At 48.7% G+C, this 21,985-nt stretch overlaps 1 protein-coding gene across 6 annotated transcripts; it reads right to left on the bottom strand.

Annotated features, from left to right (window-relative positions):
* Positions 1-30: 30 nt before the first annotated feature.
* On the bottom strand, positions 31-19,796 carry DGKA (diacylglycerol kinase alpha). Of its 6 annotated transcripts, XM_070493983.1 has the most exons (25): positions 19,656-19,796; positions 19,411-19,572; positions 13,401-13,548; positions 12,906-12,979; positions 12,457-12,589; positions 12,134-12,208; positions 11,660-11,709; positions 11,222-11,296; positions 10,906-11,025; positions 10,678-10,792; positions 10,025-10,113; positions 9,775-9,894; positions 9,491-9,589; positions 9,229-9,312; positions 8,917-8,990; positions 8,682-8,756; positions 8,180-8,265; positions 7,999-8,088; positions 2,255-2,415; positions 1,942-2,006; positions 1,613-1,703; positions 1,131-1,329; positions 901-1,021; positions 648-708; positions 31-381 (listed from the first exon to the last, which is right to left on the bottom strand). In XM_070493983.1, exons 3-25 carry the CDS (start codon positions 13,462-13,464, stop codon positions 298-300), a joined length of 2,205 nt encoding a protein of 734 aa, XP_070350084.1. In that variant the 5' UTR covers positions 13,465-13,548; positions 19,411-19,572; positions 19,656-19,796; the 3' UTR covers positions 31-297. The 6 variants fall into 6 exon arrangements, with proteins under 6 accessions (XP_070350084.1, XP_014712723.1, XP_044611788.1 ...); XM_014857237.3 differs by lacking the exon at positions 19,656-19,796 and having other exon boundaries at positions 19,411-19,623; XM_044755853.2 differs by lacking the exons at positions 19,411-19,572; positions 19,656-19,796 and adding an exon at positions 18,533-18,817.
* Between the last annotated feature and the right edge of the window lie 2,189 nt (positions 19,797-21,985).

Here is a 21,985-nt window from a genome sequence, read left to right as displayed (position 1 = left end):
AGAGGTATAAATGAGGGAGGTGTACCACTTACTTAGATATCCCAGTGGGGAAAAAAAGTCATTTTATTCAGATGAGGCACTTTCAATGTATGTGTTTGTGGGGTGTGTGTGTGTGTGTGTGTGTGTGTGTGCATGGGGAATAGTGGAGGTTCGTGCAGGATAATAAATACTGTGAGGGTGAAGGAACACTCCCCTGAGCTGGCAGGAGGACGTGGCAGCAATGTACAGAGCCTAGGAAATAGAGTCCAAGGACGAGGAGGTGGCTTCAAGGCTGGCTTGGAGGCTGAGGTGTCCCCCTCAGCACAAGAAGCCAAAGAAATTGGAGGAGCGAGGGGGTGGGCCCACGAGCATGGGCATCTGGTTCTTGTGGGTGATCTTGATCTAGAAAGGAAGGGGGCATGTTCAGAGGCAGGAGCTGGTGCCTTGGGGCTGGAGCAGCAGAGACTTGGCGGAAAATCAGTGGGGTTCGGGGGGGTTGCTGGGGTCCCAAAGAGGCCATAGTTGGATGGTCAGGGGCAGAGAAATCAGGATTTTGGAGAAACAGGGGAACTTCAGGCATCAGAAGGAGGTAAAGAAGATGTGCTATGGAGATTTAGGACTCATGGAGCCTGAGGGTTCAGTTTTTGGCAGGCATAGGCACTACTCACTGTACAGGGCGTCTGCATCCAGGGTTCTCCATCAATTTGCATGGGGAGGGTTTTTCTGGTGCTGTGGGAGGCCAAGGCAGACTGGTGATTTCTTTACCAACCAAATACCAAAACTCTGTTTCTTAGGTTGACTTTGAGACCCTTTGTTACTGAGGAAGATCTCCTAGTACAGCCCCTCCCCACCATTCCCATGACTCTCTGCTCTCCTGACCCCACTCCTTCCCTCAGAGCCCCTGGCCAGACTTCTCCTTACTGGAAGGTGATCTCAGAGCACTTGGCCAGCCGATGTCCCGCATTCTTGAGCTTGGTATAGATCTGGCCCATCTCAATAGCACCCTCCAGCCCTACTACTTCCAGCCGCTTGTCACTTAGGTCTGGGGGTGGCAAGTGGGGAGACAGGGTTTTGCAGAAGCAGGGTGCCTCCAAAGAGCCGCGCCTTCCCCTCAGTCCCGCCCACTCAGCTCCCAAGGCTGCACCTCTCACCTGGTACACAGGTTTTCAGGATATCAGGGTCCGTGATGACTTTAGCTGTGGCACCTAAGGCCTGGTTGATGCCCTGGATATCCCCATGAGGCCTCTTGGTGTCACCCCAGAGGTTGGAGCCACCGTGCGTGCTAGGGATGTTCAGCACTGCGATGCCTTCTAGCGACAGGTTGCTCAGATCCAGCGGTTTCCCACAGATCTGAGGGGAGGAGAGCACAGACCCTCACCTCTTGGCATAATCATGGATGCGACCCCTCCCTCCATCAGATGACAGACCGGGAAGGCCAGGATTTGGAGGGGTGTAAGGAATGGAGGGAAATAGGGACTGGTGTATCTTGAGAACTTGGGAAATCAGGACTGGAGAGCTGGGAGGTCAAAGTATAGGTTCAAGAATATGGGAAGTTCCTGAGGGCGCCTGTGGAAGGAGAAACTAAGATATAAGAAGCTGAAAAGGATGTAGGGTTAGGTCACATCCCACCCACCTCAACTGTCAAAGACTCCTCCAGCTTTTTGCATGTTGAGAAGATGGATTCAGAAGTGGCGAATTCGAAGTACCAGAGCTTGTTCTTCATTCTGTGTCAGCCCCAACACAAGGCCCAGTAGGGAGGGACAAGTTACACAGTGCTGGCCGAGGTAGGCTAAGTGACAGGGAAGGACATCAACCTCCTGACTCCAGTCCCATGGAGAAGAGGATAGCTTTGGTTGAGGGGCTCCCTAGAGGTGTCACTGCCCAACGAAGTGCTCTGAGTCAACGTCAGCCACAATTGAGTCCCTGCCACTGCGTAGGCCACCCCACCCCCTTTCCCCTCACCTGCTGTTGAACTTCTCAGGATATTTCTCTCGCATGATGTGGAATCGGTGAGCAATAGAGGCATCCTGCGGAGTTCAGGGTACGTAAGCTCAGAGGTCTGCCTCCTCTCTCGGCACAGAACTCTCTCTTTAACTCCCCAGTTTGACAGCAGTATGTCCCATGTTCTTTTCTTGCAACTAACGTCACTGTACCGCACCCCCAATTTCCCTGTGTCACAGCTCCTTTAACCTCTACTTTCCCTTTCTGCCCTCCTCCAGGCTCTGCCTGCTTAACCCCCACTTCCTCCCTTCCCCCCAGGCCCCACTCCACTCACCACACCGATGGAGAAGTAGTTATTGATGATTTGAAAGGGAACTGGGTCACTCTTTTCTTCAGTTTGTTGGGGTATCACTTCCACGGACCATCGATCCATATGTACCACCTTACTCATCTCTAAATCCTTGAGTATCTTCCCCAAATTCTGTCCTTCATACCCTAAAGATGGGGGAGAAGACAGGTTAGCACTGAGTCCTGGATCCCTGAGGGACCTCCTCTCAGCTCCCAGCTCCACAAATTCCCAGGGATCCTCTTCCCTGGTTCTGCAGACGGTCCCAGCCTAACCAGTGAAAGGGCAGGGCGCTTGGTCATGACTCCCATGGCCCAATCTTAAGGGCAGCCCCTTGCTGACTCTTTTCTCCACACTGTCGTGGAGGGTGAATGTTCCCAATGTGTGTGGGCCTCTAACAATAACACCAAAGTTCACCTGAAAGATTAAACAGCCAGGAAAGTGCAAAATGCTAGAAGAGATGAGTGACGAGTGGGGGGTAATCTCTCTCTGACGCTCCCTCTCCCCATTCCACCAGATAGAACACAATGTAAAGCAATGGTGTCTATATAGTGTGATACTGCACAGCGAATAGAATAAAAGTTCAACAGTAAAGAATAGAGCACCCAGAAATAGAGTCAAGTATATCTGGGAATTTAGTATATGATGACATCCCAAATAAATGGGGGAAAGATAGATTATTTAACGAATGGTGCTGGATGTAGAAGTAACTGCTTATACCAAAATAAATTCAACGTGGGTCAAATAATTTAAATGTAAAAGAAATAAAGCAGAATTTGTACCAGCAGAAAACATGAGTGAATGTTTTTAGAATCTTTGAGTGGAAAAGGCCTTTCTAAAGCATAATATAAAACTAGGAGCCAAAAAAGGAAGACTGATAAATACAATTATATTAAAATTAAAAACTTGTGTATGGTTAAACAAACAGACACACAACTGAAAAAAAAGACAAAATACAAACTGGGAAAAAATATCTGCAGCACATATAACAGACTAACTTCTCCAACATTCAAAACGTGCTTACAAATCACTATATTTAAAAAGTCATGGGGCCGGCCTGGTGGCACTGCGGTTAAATTCACACGTTCCGCTTCGGTGGCCCAGGGTTCGCTGGTTCGGATCCCAGGTGCGGACCTACGCACCGCTCGTCAAGCCATGCTGTGGCAGGCGTCCCACATATAAAGTAGAGGAAGATGGGCACAGATGTTAGCTCAGGGCCAGTCTTCCTCAGAAAAAAAAGAGGAGGATTGGCAGTGGATGTTAGCTCAGGGCTAATCTTCCTCAAAAAAAAAAAAAGAAAAGAAAAGAAAAAAAGTCAATAGAAAAATGGGCAAATAACACAAACAAGCCAATCACAGAAGAAATACAAATGACCAGTACGCATATTAAAGATGCTCAGTATTACTAATAATTAGAAGAATTATAAATTATAATTAGTTAACTTTTTGTTGCCTCTCAGATTGACAAAGTATAAAGAGATTGAGAAAACCAAGTGTTAATGAGATTATGAACAAACCGGCACTCTCAATTGCTGTTAGTTGGAGCATAAATTGGTGTTTCATTTTTGGGAGGTAATTTGGCAATTTTTATCAAAATGTTATCAAATTTTATCAAAACATATCCTTTGATGCAGCAATTCCACTTTTAGGAATTTCTCCTGCAGAAACTCAGACACATGTGCACAGAGATGGATGGACAAGGATGTTTGCTGATGTACTCTCTAAAACAGCAAAAAACTGGAAATAGTCTAAATGCCCATCCCCATGTAGGGGAAGGTTATATAAATTATGGCAAATCTAAATTCCCCATGTAGGGGAAGGTTATATAAATTATGGCAAATCTATGTCATGGAATGATGTGCAGCAGTTGAATATAGAATGAAATCTGTGTGTACTAACATGGATAGATCTCCAAGACATGTCAGTCAATGAAAAAAGGAGTCCCAGGACAATCTGTAGTATGACCTCATTTGTGTTCATATAAAAGTCTGTGTGTGCACGCATGCGTAAAAACAGGAAAATGAGTGCAAATAGGAAACCGTCGTTATCTCTGGGGAGGTGTGTGGAATTTGGTGGAGGTAGGGAAGAGGAGACCTGTGTGGGACGTCTCACGCATTTTACTTTTTAGAATCTTTTACAGTGAAAATGTACTGATGTATCATTTGTGTAATTTTTTTAAAAAGACAATAATTAGGACCTGGCCCCATGGCCAATTGGGTGAGTTCACCCACTCCGCTTCTGCGGCCCAGGGTTTCGCTGGTTCGGATCCTGGGCACGGAATGGCATTGCTCATCAGGCCATGCTGAGGTGGCATCCCACATGTCACAACTAGAAGGATCCAGAACTAAAAATATGCAACTATGTACCGGGAGCGCTTTGGTGAGAAAAAGGAAAAAATGAAATCTTTAAAAAATAATAAAAAAATAAAAAGACAATAATTAGTAAAACGTAAAATGCTCATACTCTTTGAGCCAGCACTTCCAAGTCTAGGAAATCTCTCATATCTCTGTGCAGAGATAGATGTGCAAGGGTTTGCACTGCAGCACGGTCTGTGATAAAAAACCCATCACTACCCACGTGTCTCTTAGTTGGGGAGTGGTTAAATAAGTTATGAGATGCTCAATGGAATGCTATTCTGTAACAAAAACAGTGAGGCAAACCTGACTGTATTGAAATATAATGATAACCAAGATGAGCCGTTTAGTTAAAAAAAGAAGAAAAACGTCAATAAAACGATCTCCATGTTTAAATGCATAATAGTATGTGTCCAGAAAGAAAAACATGGAGGAATAAACTCCCAAACTTTAAGGAGTAGATTATAGGGAACTTTCACTTTCTTGGCGTGTATATCTGAAATGTTTGAATCTTTTTTTTTACCACAAGCATGAGTTATTTTTGTAATCAGGAAAAAAATTAAAAAAATAAGTCTCCACTTCCTCATATTCCATTGATGGTTCAACCCACTGTAATTTGCCTTTCACCATACCTCCCTGCTGAAACTCTTTTGGCAAAGATTGCCAATGATTCCTGCCAAAACCAAGAATATATCTTTAGTTCTCACTTTAACTCATGAAACTCTTCACTTGGCCTCTAAAATACCACTCTCTAAGTTACAGAGGACCCTCTCAGACTGTTCCTTCTTAAGTCTTTGTGGCAGGCAGAATAATGGCCCTCAAAGATGTCCACGTCCTGATCTCCAGAATCTGTGAATATGTTGCCTTACCTGGCAAAAGAGACTTTGCAGGTGTGATTAAATTAAAGATTTTAAGATGGGGAGATTATCTTGGCTTATCTGGGTGGGCCCAATATAATCACAGGGGTCCTTATAAGTAAAACAGGAAAGCAAGAGAGAAGAGTCATGGAAAAAGGTGTGACAATGGAAGCAGAGGTTGGAGTGATAACATTGCTAGTTGGAGAGGGGGCCATGAGCCAAGAATGCAGGCAGCCTCTAGAAACCAGAAAAGGTAAAACAAAGGATTCTCTCCGAAAGCCTCTAGATAAAAACACAGCTGTGCTAACACCTTGATTTTAGCACTGTGGGACTTATTTTGGACTTCTGACCTCAAGAGCTGTAAGATAATAAATTTGCGTTGTTTTAAGCCACTGTTTGTGGTGATTTGTTACAGCAGCAATAGGACACTAATACAGACTCCTTTAATAATTCATCTTCCTCTGCTCCACCCTTAAATAGAGTGTTTACCAGGATCTTGCTGTCCTTGGCCACTTTCTGTTCTTACCTCTTTCCCTGGGTAACTCATCTACTCCCAGGATGTCAATTACCTCCTAGGAGCAGATGATGCTTAAACACGTATCTTTAGGCCTGACTTCTCTCCTAAATCCCTAACATCTATTTCTAACTACCCACGACACATCTTCATCTAGGTGCTCCACGGACACTCCAACTCAGTATGTCCAAAACTGAATCTATCTTTCTTCCTTAAACTGGTCCTCCTCCTGTATTCCCTATCTCAATAAATGGCACCCCCATCTGCTCAGTCCACACCTAGAAAATGTTCTAGACTCGTCTTTACCTCCTCCTCCACAACCTATCAGTAACCAAGTGTTGTGGCTTCTACCTCATCAACTCCACTGCTACTGCCTTTGCTTTCGTGCTCATAATCTCTTGTCTAGACTCTTGCAATACAAGTAATTTCCTATCCTGTCTCCTACCTCCAATCCATCCTCCACAGAGCTCCCATAGCATGTTCCTTTCATCTCCCCTTCTTCAAACTTTACGGTTTTTTCAATATTAACACAAATTTTCATTAGTGCTGTATTTATATCATTATTTTCAAGATTCAGGTGGAATTAGAAGAAACTGCTATGAGAGTCTTATTTGCAGAACACACAGTGAAGACTCAAAACACATGACATCAAAGTGTCTAATACTGTAAATGAAAACAAAGTCAGATGTTGAGGATTTAAAAACTGGCCAAAAAAATCGGTCATATATCTACATACAAGATTTAAGTTATAATATGCACTCGGAGATACTTCTGCTTTCTGGAATAATATTTTATATATACAGAGAGTAATTTTCATTCTATATAGAGAGTATAATACCATATTTATACTATATATAGAGAGAAAAAGTATAATACCATATATATATATACATACACACCTATTTTTTCTTTTAGTTAAATCTTTCATTAGTTCAAGAGTTACCCATGGTTCAACGATTGCACATTCAAATGCCTCACTGGCTAGAAAGGTAAAGTGAATGAGTGAATAGCAGGGAGCTGAGGAGACTGTGCGGAATTGAAGAATACATCACCCACTTCTTGGAAACAACCAAGTTCAAAAAAATTTAAAGCACTGCAAGACAAATAATACAAAACAACAGAAACCGTTTCTATGGGCTGTCAGCTTTCAATCTCTGGCAGGATAAAGTTAAAGACTCCTCAGCACAGCATTCATGACCCTCCATCATCTGGACCCTGCTCCACTCAGTCCTCCCTCTTCCCAGTCCTCACCTTGCACCCCATGTCCAGTCACAATGAATGGCGCACACTTTCCCTAATGCACCTTCTCGTCGTTTGGTGGCTCCTCTGGCCTAACCCAACTTCTTTCACCTAGAACACCTTTCAATCTCCTTATCAGACCCTGATTCCATAATCTCCTGCAAGATCTCAGAGCTGGATTCTGAACCCAACAGCTTCAATTCCAAGATACCTCAAACTCAACCTGCCCTACACTGACCTCTTTATCTACCAACACCATCCCTCCAACTCTTTCTCTTTGAAGGGAGAAAGAGACTAGAAATGAGAGTGCAGTTAGGAGAATGTTGCAATAGATTTGGGAAGAAGTTATGATGAATGGATGAACGACCACTGACTAACTTTTTGAATGAATCACGGCCAGGCTCCCTACTAACTCCATCATGCAGCATCTGGCTTAGCTCTTATACAACCTTCCTTATTCCCACATTGTCCTCCTCCCGCTCCCATATTCCTTGATTCTCTGAGCCCTAAGAGTTGGTTGGGAGAAACAGATGGATATTTTTAGGTTGATAGGAAAGAAGACTGTCACCCTTGACCCTTCTAGGTTCAGACTGTGGTCCTTGCTTCTTCTAAAGTTCTCTTCCTTTTGGACAATCCACTTTGGTACCCAACCATCTGTGCTTCTCTTCTTCCTCAACCCTCTTTCTATGCCTTGAGGCCTTCTCTTTGTGCCTTTCCTTTCCTACCCAACTGCTCCCATTCCCCAGGAAAACAATTCCTAACCACTTACCTCCTCCCCATCTTAGGCAGCGAGCCAGATCATTTCCAGTGCCCAGGGGCAACACAGCGACAGGAGGCACAACAGGCAAGTTGGCTTTGTCTGGGGAGGCAGGTGAGGAGATGGACGGAGGAATTTAGCTCTGGAAGGCCACTGCCCCAGTGCCCTGCCCAGAGTCTCTTTCTGCACTGACCAATCATCTCTAGAATCCAGCCTACTGTGCCATCGCCGCCACACACCAAAACCCGGAAATTAGGAACCTCTCTGAAGAATCTGAGCCTGAGAAAAAGGTAAGAGAAAAGATGAGGAAAGATAACAGAACCAAGGCTACCCAACTCCTGGATAGACAGATTACTTCTTGTCTCTCATTCCTTATGACCCCTTTTCCCTTTGTCAAAAGGTCTGAGTTTCTGTTAAGGGCAGGGAGAAAGTACTTTGAGGAAAGTTATAGCCACTCCTCAGTGATTAGGGAGGAACTGGCATCTCCATCCTTTGAGAACAGAACAAAGATGAGCCAACGAACTCAGTGGCGGGGTGCCCAGTGACCCTAGGAAAAGCAGCATTCTGAATTCTGGTTTCTTGTGGTCCCCTAGCCCTCCCCTGCCAACATACACTGTTTCCTCTTCTCTCCCAATGTACACAGACAGGCAGACACACACACAAACGCTGTGATACAGCCCCTAACCTATACTCACCCTGCTTCAGGACCATCCTTTAGGAGGTTGAACACCTGTCGAGGGTTTAGCAGATATTGGAATTTCCAAAGCACCCTGTGTGAGGGAAAAAGGAAAGGTCATGGCAGGGGATAGATGTTCTGCACCCCACCCTTTTGATGTCCTTCTCAAGGTATGTCCCCTCCATACACACAGATTCCCAATCTCTGTTGGTCATCCCTCTCCATCTTAGAAGACCCAGTGTATCTCTTCTCACCTCTCCCCCTGCTTCCCGCCACTCTTAGGGTTGACAAAGACGAGAAGGGGGTGGGTGTTAGAAACAGGGTCAACCTGCGTTTGGGGAAGAAAACAAGGATAGGGAAACAGGATTTTGTTAGAGTTAAGATGGGCCCTGGAGACAGGGGCAGAAGGCTGGCATTTCCCCAAGATGCTTTCACCTCCCCTACCAGGGTGGGGCTCCTGAAAGCAGGCACCATTCCCCAGGCTTCTCACTTCATTCCCTCCCATGAGGGCTCCAGCGAAGAAAAACCAGCCCCCACCATGAATCCCAAGCCTCTTAGCCCTGTACCCGCAGAGCCTCAAAGGTGCTCAAATTTAAATCATCCATGGTCTTCTGGCTTGTTTTGCTACTTTTACGCTCCTGTCCAGAGGCCTAGGAAGGGAGGGAAGCACAGGGAAGGAAAACTGGATTGTGTGTGTAAATCCCTAAACAGATGAGAGTCTGACTTGAATCCTAAAAGAATAGACTTGCTGCTCAAAGTGACACTGTGTGTGTTTTTTAATGGGGGAAGCACTCCTGTCCCCTCCCAGCTGCTGCCCCAGGGTCTCACCAGGACGCTGGGATAGATGGAAGATGGAGGCAGGATGTGATCTCGGAGCAGCCCACAGTCACACTCAGGACCCATGGCTTGCAGGCAGTCATCATGGATCTGAAAGACAGGGGTGCATGGAGAGATCATGGAGGGAACCCCGTCACCTTTCAACTTGGGGGTCTAGTATTGGAAAGAGAGCCCTTAGGAGCAGGGGCAGCTGTGGCTAAAGGGGAAACGGGCCTGAGGGAGCAAGCGGAGAGAGGGTGGCTTTGGGAGGCTGGAGGGAGAGCTCACAAACTGACCTCTAGGTGGCACCACACACAATGCAGCCCAACTAGGCTGTGGTAGATCCGGATCTTCTTCTGGCAGCGGTCGCATCGCCCAGACTCACAGCCTCCTCGCACCCACACATGTGATTGGACCTTGCGGAGAAAGGCAATCCTCTGTCTGAGAGGGTCTGAGCAGGGCCTGGGGGAAGGGCTGAGGGGAGCAACGGGCTAAGAATCAGGGTCAGGATGCAGGTGGTGATGGTGTGGGCATGGAGTCACTCACACCAATGTCCTTCCGAGACTTGGCATAGGTGCTGACTTCACAAGGCAGGGCTTTCATGGCACAATGGTCGTGAACGATGTACTTACAGACTGGGCGAGAGGGGAGAAAGTCAGAGCCTTAGCTGCAGCCCCTCCTCCCATTTCCTCCTTAACTGGGGGTGAGGTGGAATCACTCACTGAAACAAGACATCTAAACCCTTGCTGTGAGGGTGGGTAGAGAATTGCAGTTTGGGGTTGGGGCTCACCTCCAAGACCTGTGCCTCTTGCTCTCTTCCCCCTAAAAGAGCAATTGCTACCACACGTCCACCCCCTACTCCATCCATGTGCCAGGAACTGAGCTGGATGATGCAAAGGAGGCCCAGATATAACAATAATAATAAAAGAATAGCTAATTTTTATTGCAGATGTAATAGTATGTACATGCACCGTGTGAAGCACTTGTCTTGCATCGACTTATTTAACACTCACAATTACCTCACTTTCAGTTGAGGAAACTAAGGCATAAAGAAGTCATGTGGCTTTCCCAAGGTCATATAACTAGTCAGTGGCAGAGCCCAGGATTCAAACCCAGGTCCCTCTAAGTTCAGAGCACCGTGCTCCTGCAGATAGCTGGGCTGCCCCTCTGCTCCCACACTCCCAGGCCCCGTCACTCACGGTTACAGCTCAGGCCCTGTTTGCCAAGACCAATGCTTGACTCGCACAGGTTGCAGTAGACTGGTCGGGGGAACCTCTTGGGTCTCCACATGTGCTGCCCATTGTCCTTCAGAGTCTGGGAGGGCACAGCAGATTCTAGGGAGTGTCTAAGCCCTTAGAGGGCCAACCTCTGACAAGCACAACCCACGGCTGCTGTCTTACCCGTCCTCACAAGTCTCTCCTACTCACCATCTCCAAACCCAGCAGTACCAGCAGTGGCACAGTGGTGGCCCCAGCCCGGAGCCACTCAGCTAGGGAGACAGAGCCGCTGCCATCATAGTCAATCTCTTTCATCATCTCCTGAAGAATCTGAGCAGAGAATGGGGGGGGGTACTTTTGGTGTGAGTGGCTCCTCAGATCTGACACCTCTCCAAGGCCCCTAGGATACCCAGCCCAGCCATCCTAGCCAAGGGAACCAGGCTGCCTGTCAGATACGGCATAAGGGAGACACATGATTCACCAGGGCGAAGGGACAAGAAGAGAAATGGAGGAAGAACTGCCTTACCGGCCTCAGCTCAGACACGTCCCAATCCAGATATTCGGCCACTCGCATCATCTGTATGATGATTTTGTCCACTTCCTGGGGGCCAAGCGAGTAAGAGCCACAGCCATATCCCACCTCACTACCACCATCCAAACTCTTCTCTAGAAATCAGAGTTCTTGGGTTCCACCCCCAGACCCACCTCTCATTCTCAGGTGTCTCTGCCAAGTAAACAATTGTCTATGTGTGTTCGGATGTTTGCAAGGCAGCCCCCAATTCATGTCTCCAGCCTCCTCTTTTAGGGATCAAGAACTTGGAACCTATTCCCAAATTTAGTCCTAGAGGACTCAGTTTCTCCCTCTAGCTTCCTCTGCTTCTTAAGATCCTGGAGAGTTGGGACAGGAGGGCACAGACAAATAGACACAGACTCCCTTGCCCAGCATACAGGTTCCCCAACTCACTGAGCTGTCCAGGATCCCATTTCTGTCCGTGTCGTACAGCTTGAAGGTGACTGTGGGGTGTTTTGGGGGGGCCAGGGTCAGTTTTTGAGGGATACCCAAAGAATTCATAACAGAATACAGGGGAAACAAAGAGAGAGGGAGAGACCTTTTGGTTGAAGAGCCCAGGGCTTGGGGCTGGGACTGAGAAAGGAGACAAAAAGAGAAGGGATACAGGCTTGGATTCCACCCCTAGTGAGCCTGACAGGGGAGACAGTTCACACCCCCTGCATCCCAACAACATCCCAGGCCACCCACAGAAAATGCATTAGGCATAGGAGTCTGGGTAACAGAGGAAATGGGCCCATTCTCTGGCCCCACCTTTGTCTGGCCCTGTCAGCCTTTAGGAATCCTGAAAAAATGAGGGAAGGAGGGCTGGGGAACACCCTCTCTCCCATCACCTTTCCTCCCCTCTCCCAATCCAGAATGGCAACTCACATTCTAGCTTATCTTCTGGACGGCCACCCTCCAAAAGGGAAAAGTAGCAGGAGACATCACTGAGACATACCAGATCTGGTTACAAAAAGAGCAGCAGATCTGAGGGTGGGGCTCCCTCCACTCTGGCTCTTCTCTTTTCCTTGGTTCCAGCTTTTCCCTTTAACTTTCCTCCCTCCAGCCCCCACACCAGCCTGGCCACCCTCCACCTCTCTCCCCCAGCCCTGCTCCCAACATGTGACTCAATTCAACTTTCACCCCCCAAACCCACATTAATTTGACTTTTCTTCTGGAGGACCAGCTCAGTCCCACCTACTTGACCATACCTTTTTTCACAGTCTCTTCTAAGCAGTGATCAGTCTGGAAGGATTGAAACAGTGCCAGGCTTAGGTGACTGGGAACATTATCTGCTTCCAGATAGATTTTCAGGAATTGCTGGAATCCCTCATACCCAATGGCCTATGATGAGAACAAGCATTACCCTGGGGAGCCTGCAGGATGAGAGCCGGGGACTGAAGAATTGGGTGGGGACAGAGACAATAAGTGGAGAGCTGAGAAGCATCCAAGGCAGGAGTATGGTTTCTTGGGCTGAGGAGTTAATGTGATCTCTTGCTTTGCCCTAAAGCAACAGCTGTGGTAACAATGGGTGCAGGGGTATCAAGAGGGAAGATAGCAAGGGCCCAGAATAATCCCTGGAAGTTGGGATCCCAATGGAGTAGCAAAAACAAAGATAGGAGGAGTTAGTCAAGGAGAAGATTTCCCAGCTGCCACTCACATCTCCTTGGACATATTCAGCCATTTCACCATCCTCAAAGAGCTTTAGGACATCACTGACCTTTTTGGTGGAGTCTAGCATGTGAAGAGAGTGAAAGAGCATTAGTCTGGTTTGGCTTTCCCTGTCTTCTACCAGAGTCCCACCCAGACATCCAAGAGGAAAAAAGAGTCAAGTGAGATGAATAAAGAAGAAATTCCAAGAAGAAACACAGAAATACAGAGAGAAAACATTTCAGATCCTCCAAAGTGGTACCCCTTCTAGCATGTCTCCTCTGAGACTTGGAACAGGCAGTCAAGGTTGAGAGAAGGTGGCTAGTGACTTGAGACCACAGGCACCTCCCCAACTCCCTCTCTTCCCTTTCCCAGTCATAGACAAATCTCAGCAGCTGCCTGGCTCAAGGCCACTGGGAAAATTGGAGGAGTTGGGGGGAATGAGGAAGTGGAGGGATTCTCTGGGTAAGGTCGCCAGAACTGAAGGATTGAGAGGAAGACTCACATTCCATGTATTTTTGCAGCTGGGCAAAATCATTGGGGCTTATTAGGCCCCTCTCCTTGGCCATCTTTCTCTTTTCCTTAAGGATGGCCACAAAGGCAGCTTGGTAGTAGTACTTCTGGCGCCTGGACCTCCACTTCCAAGGTAAGATCTGGAGGAGGATGACAAGAGCATGTGGCAGGAAGAGCCAGCTGTCTGGTCTCTTTACTTCTGTCTGCCACCTCCATCCACCACTTCCACTATGATTTCTGTTCTTTCCTCCTCTGAGTCCCTCCTGCAGTCCCTTCATTTCCCTGTGTTCTCCTCCTCTGTGTGTCTCTCTCTCCCTGACAGAGTCGGCCCTGTGTCTCTGTTTCTCTGACTCATCTCTGACTTTTTCTCCTCCATTTCTGGATCCTTCTCCAGCTCTCTGATTTCTCCCCTAATCTGTCTCGATTCATCTCTGACCGACCTCACCTCTTCACCCCCAACCCCCCGTTTCCAGTCTATATGTGTCTCTGTGAGCGTGTCCCCCTTGGCGGTTTCTACCTCTTCTCCCGCCACCCCCAATCTCTGCAGTTTCTCCGGGATTTGCAGTCTCTCTCATCTCGGCTCCCGCAGTCCCGACCCGCCCCGTGGTTCTCACTGCGTCGGTGGCACGCCTTCCGAGCCACAACCCCATCTTGCTCCGCCTCCAGCCTCGGTCCCCAGCTCCGCTCAGCCATCCACTCCCCGAACCACCCACGTCCCGCAACGACCTCTAGCGCTTCTGACGCGCGACACAGAACCAGCTCTGGCCCGGTCCCCAGCCCCGGCCCCGCCTTGCCTGCGTCCCGCGGAGCTCTACTGGGGAAGGGCGGGGACCCAGGCGCGCGAGATAGGGGAAGAAGGCTCCGAGCATCGGCCTGGCTTCCCAGTTCCAGGAGGACTGAGCTGATTGCGGGAGTCTCGGATGCGGGGCTCTTCCTTCTAGCCTGCTAGGTTAGTAGTGTTTAGGGAGCTCCAGCTTTTGGCTCTGGGACTCAGGGACCAGAGAGGAGCCATCACGTGGATCATGCTGACCTCTGGCCCAGGGGCCAAGTTACAGAGGGCAAGTTGCCTTGAGGATTCAATAACAGCAGTAACACTATCTCTCATTAGAGTACAGCACTAATATGAGTCAAACAGCTAGAGTTAGTCTTGTCCAGGTTCCATTCTTAGCTCTATCACTGTGTTATGTGGGCAAATTACAATCTGTGAAATGGGGAGAATGATACCTATCTTTCATAGTTGTGAGGATTAAGTCAAATAATTAATAAAAAGTACCCAGTACAGAACTTGACATATAGAAGGCCTACAAGAAATGGTAGTTATTACTGTATTAACAATTAAAATCGGATCCAGTGAGATAGGAAGTTATTGCTATAGCCATTCTACAGGTGAAGAAACTGGAGCTCAAAGGGGTTGGGATTTCTAAGGCAGGTGATAAGTGGAGGAGCCCAAGCTCTAACCCAAGAACCCTGTGGTGGGGACCCTGCTTGTCTCTCTGTCCTCCTCTTTTTCCACTTGGTCCTTCACACACTGCCTCCTAGTCCACTGCCTTCCTTTCTGTTCCTTGAGCACGCCAAGTTCTCCCCTGTTCAGGGCCATGAGACTTACTGTTCTGTCAGCCTGGAGCAGCCCTCCCCACTCTTGGGAGAGCTGACTTCTTGCCTAAGCTGAAATGTCAGCTCCTCCAAGAGACTGTCCCTCATCATTCGGTCCTAAGTAGCCCCGCTCCTTTGCACAGCACCCTCCTTCGTTTCCTTCACAAAACGTATCACAAGTGGAAATTATCTTGTTAATTTATTTGCTGCTTTGTGTTCTGTTTGTCTTCTACCAAAATGTAAGTTCCACAAGGGCAGGAAGTTGTCGGTTTTGTTCCCCACTGTATCCCCAATACCTGAAACAGTGCCCAGTGTGTTGTAATTGCTCCATATTGGTTGTACAAATAGTTGTGTAAAGTTAGGGAGTCATATTTTGTCCAAACACAGTTAAATGAAATGCCAGAGTGTCCATCCTGACAGGGGAGTATGAGACAATTTGCAGCATGTATAGTAGGTGCTAAATAAATATTTGTTAAATGAAGGAATGATGCTAGAAAGTACTTATTATGCTACTCCATGCAAGGCTCTCACCTTCTGCCTCCCCCTGCCAACACTTATTCAGGGCTTGTTGGGTCAGGCTCAAGGAGGCAATTAAGGCCTACAAGAACTTCCTTTCTGATGGTGCAAGAACCTTCTCTGTAGCCTCTGCCCTTGAGACACCTGTGCTGCCCACCTCTATGTAGCATACCATTCCTGTTCTGGGGGCTCTCTGGAAACACTTAGAAGGGGGTTCTGGGACACTGATATTCTAGAGAAAGGACTGTACCCAACTAGCCCTTTTCAATGACTATAATCCAACTTCTACTGCCAACAGATCTAATGAATACAAAATAGTTTTATGGTTAATGGGGCCTGTATGGCTTAATTAGCCTTTCTCATTACTCCTGGGGATTCTTAGATGACTCCAAGGCTCTAGGAAATGGAATCTGAGAGAGAAAGTGACAGGGAGAGAGTAAACAAGGGATGACAAACAGGAGAGAGGACATGATACTTCTCTCTCACCTCTCTTTTCACAGAGACCCTTCTAGCCCCCGGGGGTTTTTTTTGTATTTTTTTTTTTTTTTTGAGGAAGATTAGCCCTGAGCTAACATCTGCTGCCAATCCTCCTCTTTTTGCTGAGGAAGACTGGCCCTGAGCTAACATCCATGCCCATCTTCCTCTACTTTCTATGTGGGACGCCTGCCACAGCATGGCTTGCCAAGCGGTGCCATGTCCGCACCCGGGATCTGAACTGGTGAACCCTGGGCCACCGGAGCAGAACTCTGAACTTAACCACTGCGCCACCAGGCCAGCCCCGCCCCCCCAGGGCTTATATGTAGAGGTTAGGAGAATGGACTTTTGCATTATCTAGGCAAGGACTAGAATCTTAGCTCTTGGGGAGTTATTTCATCTCCCTCAACCTGTTTCCTCATTGGTAAAATGGGTACCTAGAGAAATCAGTCACAATGTAGGGACTAAATAAAATAATACATGCAATATACTGAGCATATTGCATGGCACAGAGGAAGAACTCAATAAATGTTAGCTATTATTATTATTATTATTTATAGCACAAGGGTGGTACCTAGAGAAACACATCTGGAGATTAGGAAAAATGATGTCTTTGACCCAGGAAGGCATAAATTCTAGGGACTTCCAGTAGCAACGAAGCCCAGTTGTACACCTTTCCTTCCTGTGTCATATCTCAGGTACAGACGTGAAGTATCAGGATCCTGTACTTTGCCTCTGGGAGGGTAAGGCGGTGGTTATAAACTAGTCTGTTGGGGTCCAAGGACACCCCTGGCATGGTACTTTGGATATAAGGGCTCCTGGGATCTTTTCAGGTTCCTCTCGACTTTTCTCACCAAAAGTTTGGCTGCCCCTGCTGCTGAGAGGCAGCAAACTGCCAGATCCTGGGGCCTTAAAGACCTGGAACAAGTCCAATTTTGTCCTCCAGCTCCATCCCAACCCTGAGGCTATAACCTGGGCTAGTCCTTGCAAATGCCAGGGCTGGGAGGGTGGGGTCTGGAGCCCTCTTGCCAGCTATTTGTGACTCACCCATCCCTTCCCTCCTCTGGTTTCCCTGATTGCCCCTACCACCTTGGGGTAAGAAAGGAAGAAGTTGACTTGGAGGTAGAGACTCCCAGAACATCCTCAGAGCTGGGAGACACCAACTCTCATATTTTACAGAGGAAAACTGAGGCTCAGAGAGCAAGTGAGTCTCTCAGGGTCATACCCAGACTCTAGATATCTTGTCCTTAGTCTGTTCCACTAACACTTAACCAGTGCCTCTGGTTTTCTAGATCTTTTTTTTTTTTAAGATTGGCACCTGAGCTAACAACTGTTGCCAATCTTTTTTTTCCTTCTTTTTCTCCCCACATCCCCCCAGTCCATAGTCGCATATTCTAGCTGTGGGTCCTTCTAGTTGTGGCATGTGGATGCTGCCTCAGCATGGCCTGATGAGCGGTGCCATGTCCGTGCCCGGGATCCGAACCAGCGAGACCCCGGTCCACCGAAGTAGGGCGCGCGAACTTAACCACTAGGCCACCGGGCCGGCCCTTCTAGATCTTATTTTCAACATTAAACACTAAAATTGCTGCTAACTGAGAGATAAATATGATTTCCAAAGCCAGTGCTAACATTTAAGATTTCCTTTTGCACGTCAACATTCATTGCTCACATTCCAAGTCTTGTAAATTTACAATTACTCAAGAATCAGCTATGCCCCCGAACATTCAGGCTGACCCAGCCAGGAACCCCAAAAGACAGGCACTCCCCTTTGAGGACCCAGGCCTGCTTACCTGGACTTGTGAATCCCTTAACCACACCAGGGCCTGCATCCTCCTCCTCTTTTCCAGGAGTGAGGGAAGTTCTATTCTTCCTGCCCATCCCTGTTACTAGTAAGTCAGTGGTCCCTGAGAGGGAATCCTTTGGCTTAAAGCCTCAAATTTCCTTCAGCCTCCACAAACATCACAGATGATAGTGTTGCCTGATTAAGGGAGTGGTGTTTGTGTGTGTGTGTGTGGGAGGGGGGTCATTGTGTAGTACAGGAGGAAGTTACAGTCTTGGCATGGTTGGGGGACGTGGGCTCACACATTTGGAGGCTAGGGAGATGCCCAATAATATTTGCATTTCCTCCTCAGTAAAGCTCCTTTCCCCCATTTAAAGGGGAAAAGTGGGATTTAGACCCAGGTAGTTTCAGAAACTTTCCGGTGACAGGTGTGGAAAGAATAGGGGTGGGAAGTTGGTGACCAGGAGGCCCAACCACAACCCTTCTCCACCCGTGCAGCACTGTAGAGGTTCCACAACCGACTTTCCTCCTACTCAGGTCCCTAGCAGCCGAGCCGCACCATCCCTCCGAGTGAGCAGGAGGGATGGAGGGGAAGGTCCGGGGACACGCTGCCTGTGGGGCGCCGGCCCAGCCCTCCGCTGCCCGCCGCGTCCTGGCGCAAACCCTTCAGGCTACCCGCTCCAGCTGTCATGCTTCCTCCTTCTCCGCCCCGCAGCCCTACCCCAGCCCGTGGGGCGTCCCCTCCCGCGTCCCCGCCTCACCTGCACCGGGTGGGAGGGCGAGAGGCGCGGGGGGCTCCCGGGGTGTCTACCTTGCCTGCGGAGGGCGCGCGGTCGGAGCTGCGGTGCCGGCGCGGGAGCTGGAGCGCGAGCTGGGCTTGGGGGACGGGCCAGGCAGACGAGGCCGCCGGAGCCGCCCCGCTCCTGACGACACAGCTGCCCGCCCCCGACCCGACCCGCCCGCCCGCGCGTCCGCGCCCTGCGCCCCCAACTCCAGGAACTCCAGTCTGGAGAGGCCCCGTTTCCAGTTCAGCCAACCTCACTCCCCCTGCCCCCGAGTATCTTCAGGGCTCTGGTCTGTGCCACTTTCTCCACATCCTGGCTTCTCATCTTTTTCCCTCCCTAGGGACAGCTCTATCTGTCTTCCCCTCTTTTTAATCACTCAGCGCCTCTCCCCTCATCTCAACCCTCGGGGACCAACATAGGGGGCGGGGCTCCTGACGGGACAGCTTGGCGGATGCCCACCCAGACAACTTCTCACCCTCCCCTAATTGCTGCCATCTGGGGACTGCCCTTCCCAACCCCTTTCCAACCAGCACGGACTGAATTCATACTCGGGAAATCCCACAGCAACAAGGCCAGAGTTCCAGATTCCACATCCTGAGACCCAAATACCTCCCTCCCGCCGTGGACCCCACGCTGCTTGAGGCCACTTGAGAGAATCTGGCCACCTTCACGTCCAGGTTCTTCACATCCGAAAACCCAAACACCACATGTCTCAGGATTGTTTCCCCAGTCTAAAGACACCTCCTTCTCTCAAGACTCAGGTCCTTCCCAGAATTCTAGGGTGGAGGTTTAGGTACAAAGAGCACTCTGGTCTGTGTCCACCCTTTCTCCACTCCCTAACCCTCCCACTTTACCTGCTGGCCTTGGCAGGTGGCGTAGAAGGCCCTGGTCAAAAGTAGAGGTGAAAGGAAATCCTTTCAGCTTCTCCTGTTTGGAATCTGTTCTGGAGTTGTTAAGGCTCTTGGGGCAGCGTGGATGGTGGTGAGGCTGGTAGAGCAAGGGAGAGAGACAGAGGCCTAGGGACTTACTGGTAGGAACTGGGTACCTAGGCATCCTGCTCCCTGGCCCCGCCCCAAGCCCCGGTCTCACCCCCTCCTACCCTTCATTGAAATAGGGCACAGCAACAAAGGCTTGAGTTCCTGGAATCTTCCCTCTTACACCTGGTGGTGGAAGAGGGCGGGCGGGGAGAGCCCTGACTGGCAGCTTGTATGTATGTGTTGTTTTTGCTGTGTCTGTATGTACACACATACATATACACACATAATATATACATTTGGTGGGGGTTGGGGAGAAGCCATGAATACATGAGGCCCCCTAGTGGAAACAGAGGGGTCTAAGCAGTTCTTGATTGTTTCAAGACAGGCTTGTGCAAAGAGACTCCTCCATTTTTGTCAGAAATAGAGTGGCTGAGTAATAGGGTTTGGGAGTACTGTTGTTGCATCTGAAATGGAGACCTGAGGCAGGGGTTGGAAAGGGTCTGTCTCTCTGCTCCTTTCTCCTCTCCAATCTTAAAAAGACAAGGGCCTTGCCACTCCCCATCCTTCATCTCCCCTTCCTATATGACCTCCTTAGTCATAAGGAATCATAAGCACTTTTGAAGGCCTATTATGCTCCAGCTCCTGCACTTAGTTCTGCAGGACTGCCAAAGACACAGCCCGGCTTAGGGCTGCACCAAAGAGTGGCTTGGTGTGTGTGTGTGTAAAGCCTCCCCACTCTAAGCCATCCTAAACAAACATACAATATAAGTAAGAACAAGCCCCTTAGCCCCTCTTCCAATCAGTTTTCTGCCCCTGAATCCCTCATCTAGAAATGCTGCAATGATACTAATCCTTAAGACACTCAGCTTTCTTTGCAAATGATATAGTGATACCACCCTTTCTATGACCTTTCTCACTTCATCATCCTCAGATATGTCCCTACATGAAGTTAAAGATGCTCCTTTTAAGTCTTTGTGTGTGTGTGTGAGAAAGATTGTCCCTGAGCTAACATCTGTGCCAATCTTCCTCTATTTTGCATGTGGGAGGCTGCCACAGCATGGCTTGATGAGCGGTGCATAGGTCAGCGTGCAGGGGATCCAAACCCACCAACTCCCAACCATCCAAGCTGAGTGCGCAAACTTAACCACTCCACCACCATGCCGGCTCCTTAAGTCATTTTTTGAGACTTCAAAGTGGGGCATGAGGTGATCTCTCTAATAAGGAATAAGAAGGAATCCATCATGCTCTAGGCTTCTTTGTGTCTTTTTTAGGAACTGTGCTCCATCATACCCCAAGTCAGTTATTGGTGGGGGTGGGGGAAAGAAAGGCCAAGAAACATCTAAGGAGGAGGCGCCTAATGCCTGCAGTTCCAGGTGCTCATTTCTTTAATCAACCACATCATAAAAGTCAGAAAGAAAGAAACCGCAGTGAACAAAGGGAAAGGAAAAAACAACAGCCTTGTTCTCCCCAGCCTCTTCTTTCCTCTCTTCCTCCTCAGGGTGGGGGGCCACATCCGGGGCCCAGGGCTGGGTCTCAGGCAGGTCTGCTAGGCAGACAATTGAGTTTCACTTCCTGTCAACCCCAGAGCTGATGCAGGATGTCTAGGGGCATAGTAGGGGGGCTCCTAGGGTTGAGTAGTCGTCAACAAGGACCACTTAGGATTCCCTCTAGCAGAAAGGCCCATTGAGCAGCCCACTAGTACTAGTACTCCTCAGGCAGTACAGTCAAGACCAAGGCATCCCTCTAGTTTTTAGAGGCTTCATCCCACACTCTCACCTCTAATCATTAGTAACAAGGCTAAGAACAGGATGCTAGACCAGGCAGGGCTGAAGCACAACTGGTGAAAGAGCAGAGGGGTTAAGGATGGCAGCGTTGGAACACTTGCAATAACTGGGTATTGAGTGCAAACCAGTTTTTAAATGAGTCTTTTTTTGAGACCTTCTGGACTGGGCCTCTAGTGGAAGTCAAGAAGGTGGAGCTTGGGAAGGAAGGCAAGCTATGACCGGAGAAAACGTCTGAAGCTTCATTTCAAAGCTTTAGGAAGTTCCTAGGCAGCCAGTGCTCTGTTTTTTGTTTTTTTTTAAGTGAGGTATGCAGCTGGTCTTGAAGGTGGTCGCAGATATTCCCCTCCTCCCTCCTCCCTGGTTCCAGCGGTACTGTTGGACGTTAACCTAAGCCAAAGTCGGGGCTTTGGAGCAGGAAAAAGCAACAAGATGGGGATGGGGGAGGGCAGAGCGGACACCTGAGGAGAGAAGCCTGTAGCCGGCCCCTCCCAGGCTGTAGGGGAAACAAGTTTAGCAGGACTTAGCCCTGAAGGAACAACGGCTGCTGAAAAAAGCGGGGGAGGGAGAATTCTCACTTGGGTTCATCTAAATAGGGAGGCTGGGGCAGGGCACGACTGCAAAGCCAGTGACCGAACGGGCCCGGATTATTGGCGAGTTGCCCCATTTCC

The sequence above is a fragment of the Equus asinus genome, chromosome 22 (assembly GCF_041296235.1).
Source record: "Equus asinus isolate D_3611 breed Donkey chromosome 22, EquAss-T2T_v2, whole genome shotgun sequence".
Taxonomy (NCBI): Eukaryota; Metazoa; Chordata; class Mammalia; order Perissodactyla; family Equidae; genus Equus; species Equus asinus.
Note: the sequence above shows the minus strand (reverse complement) of the source record. Positions and strands in the feature narration are given on the sequence as shown.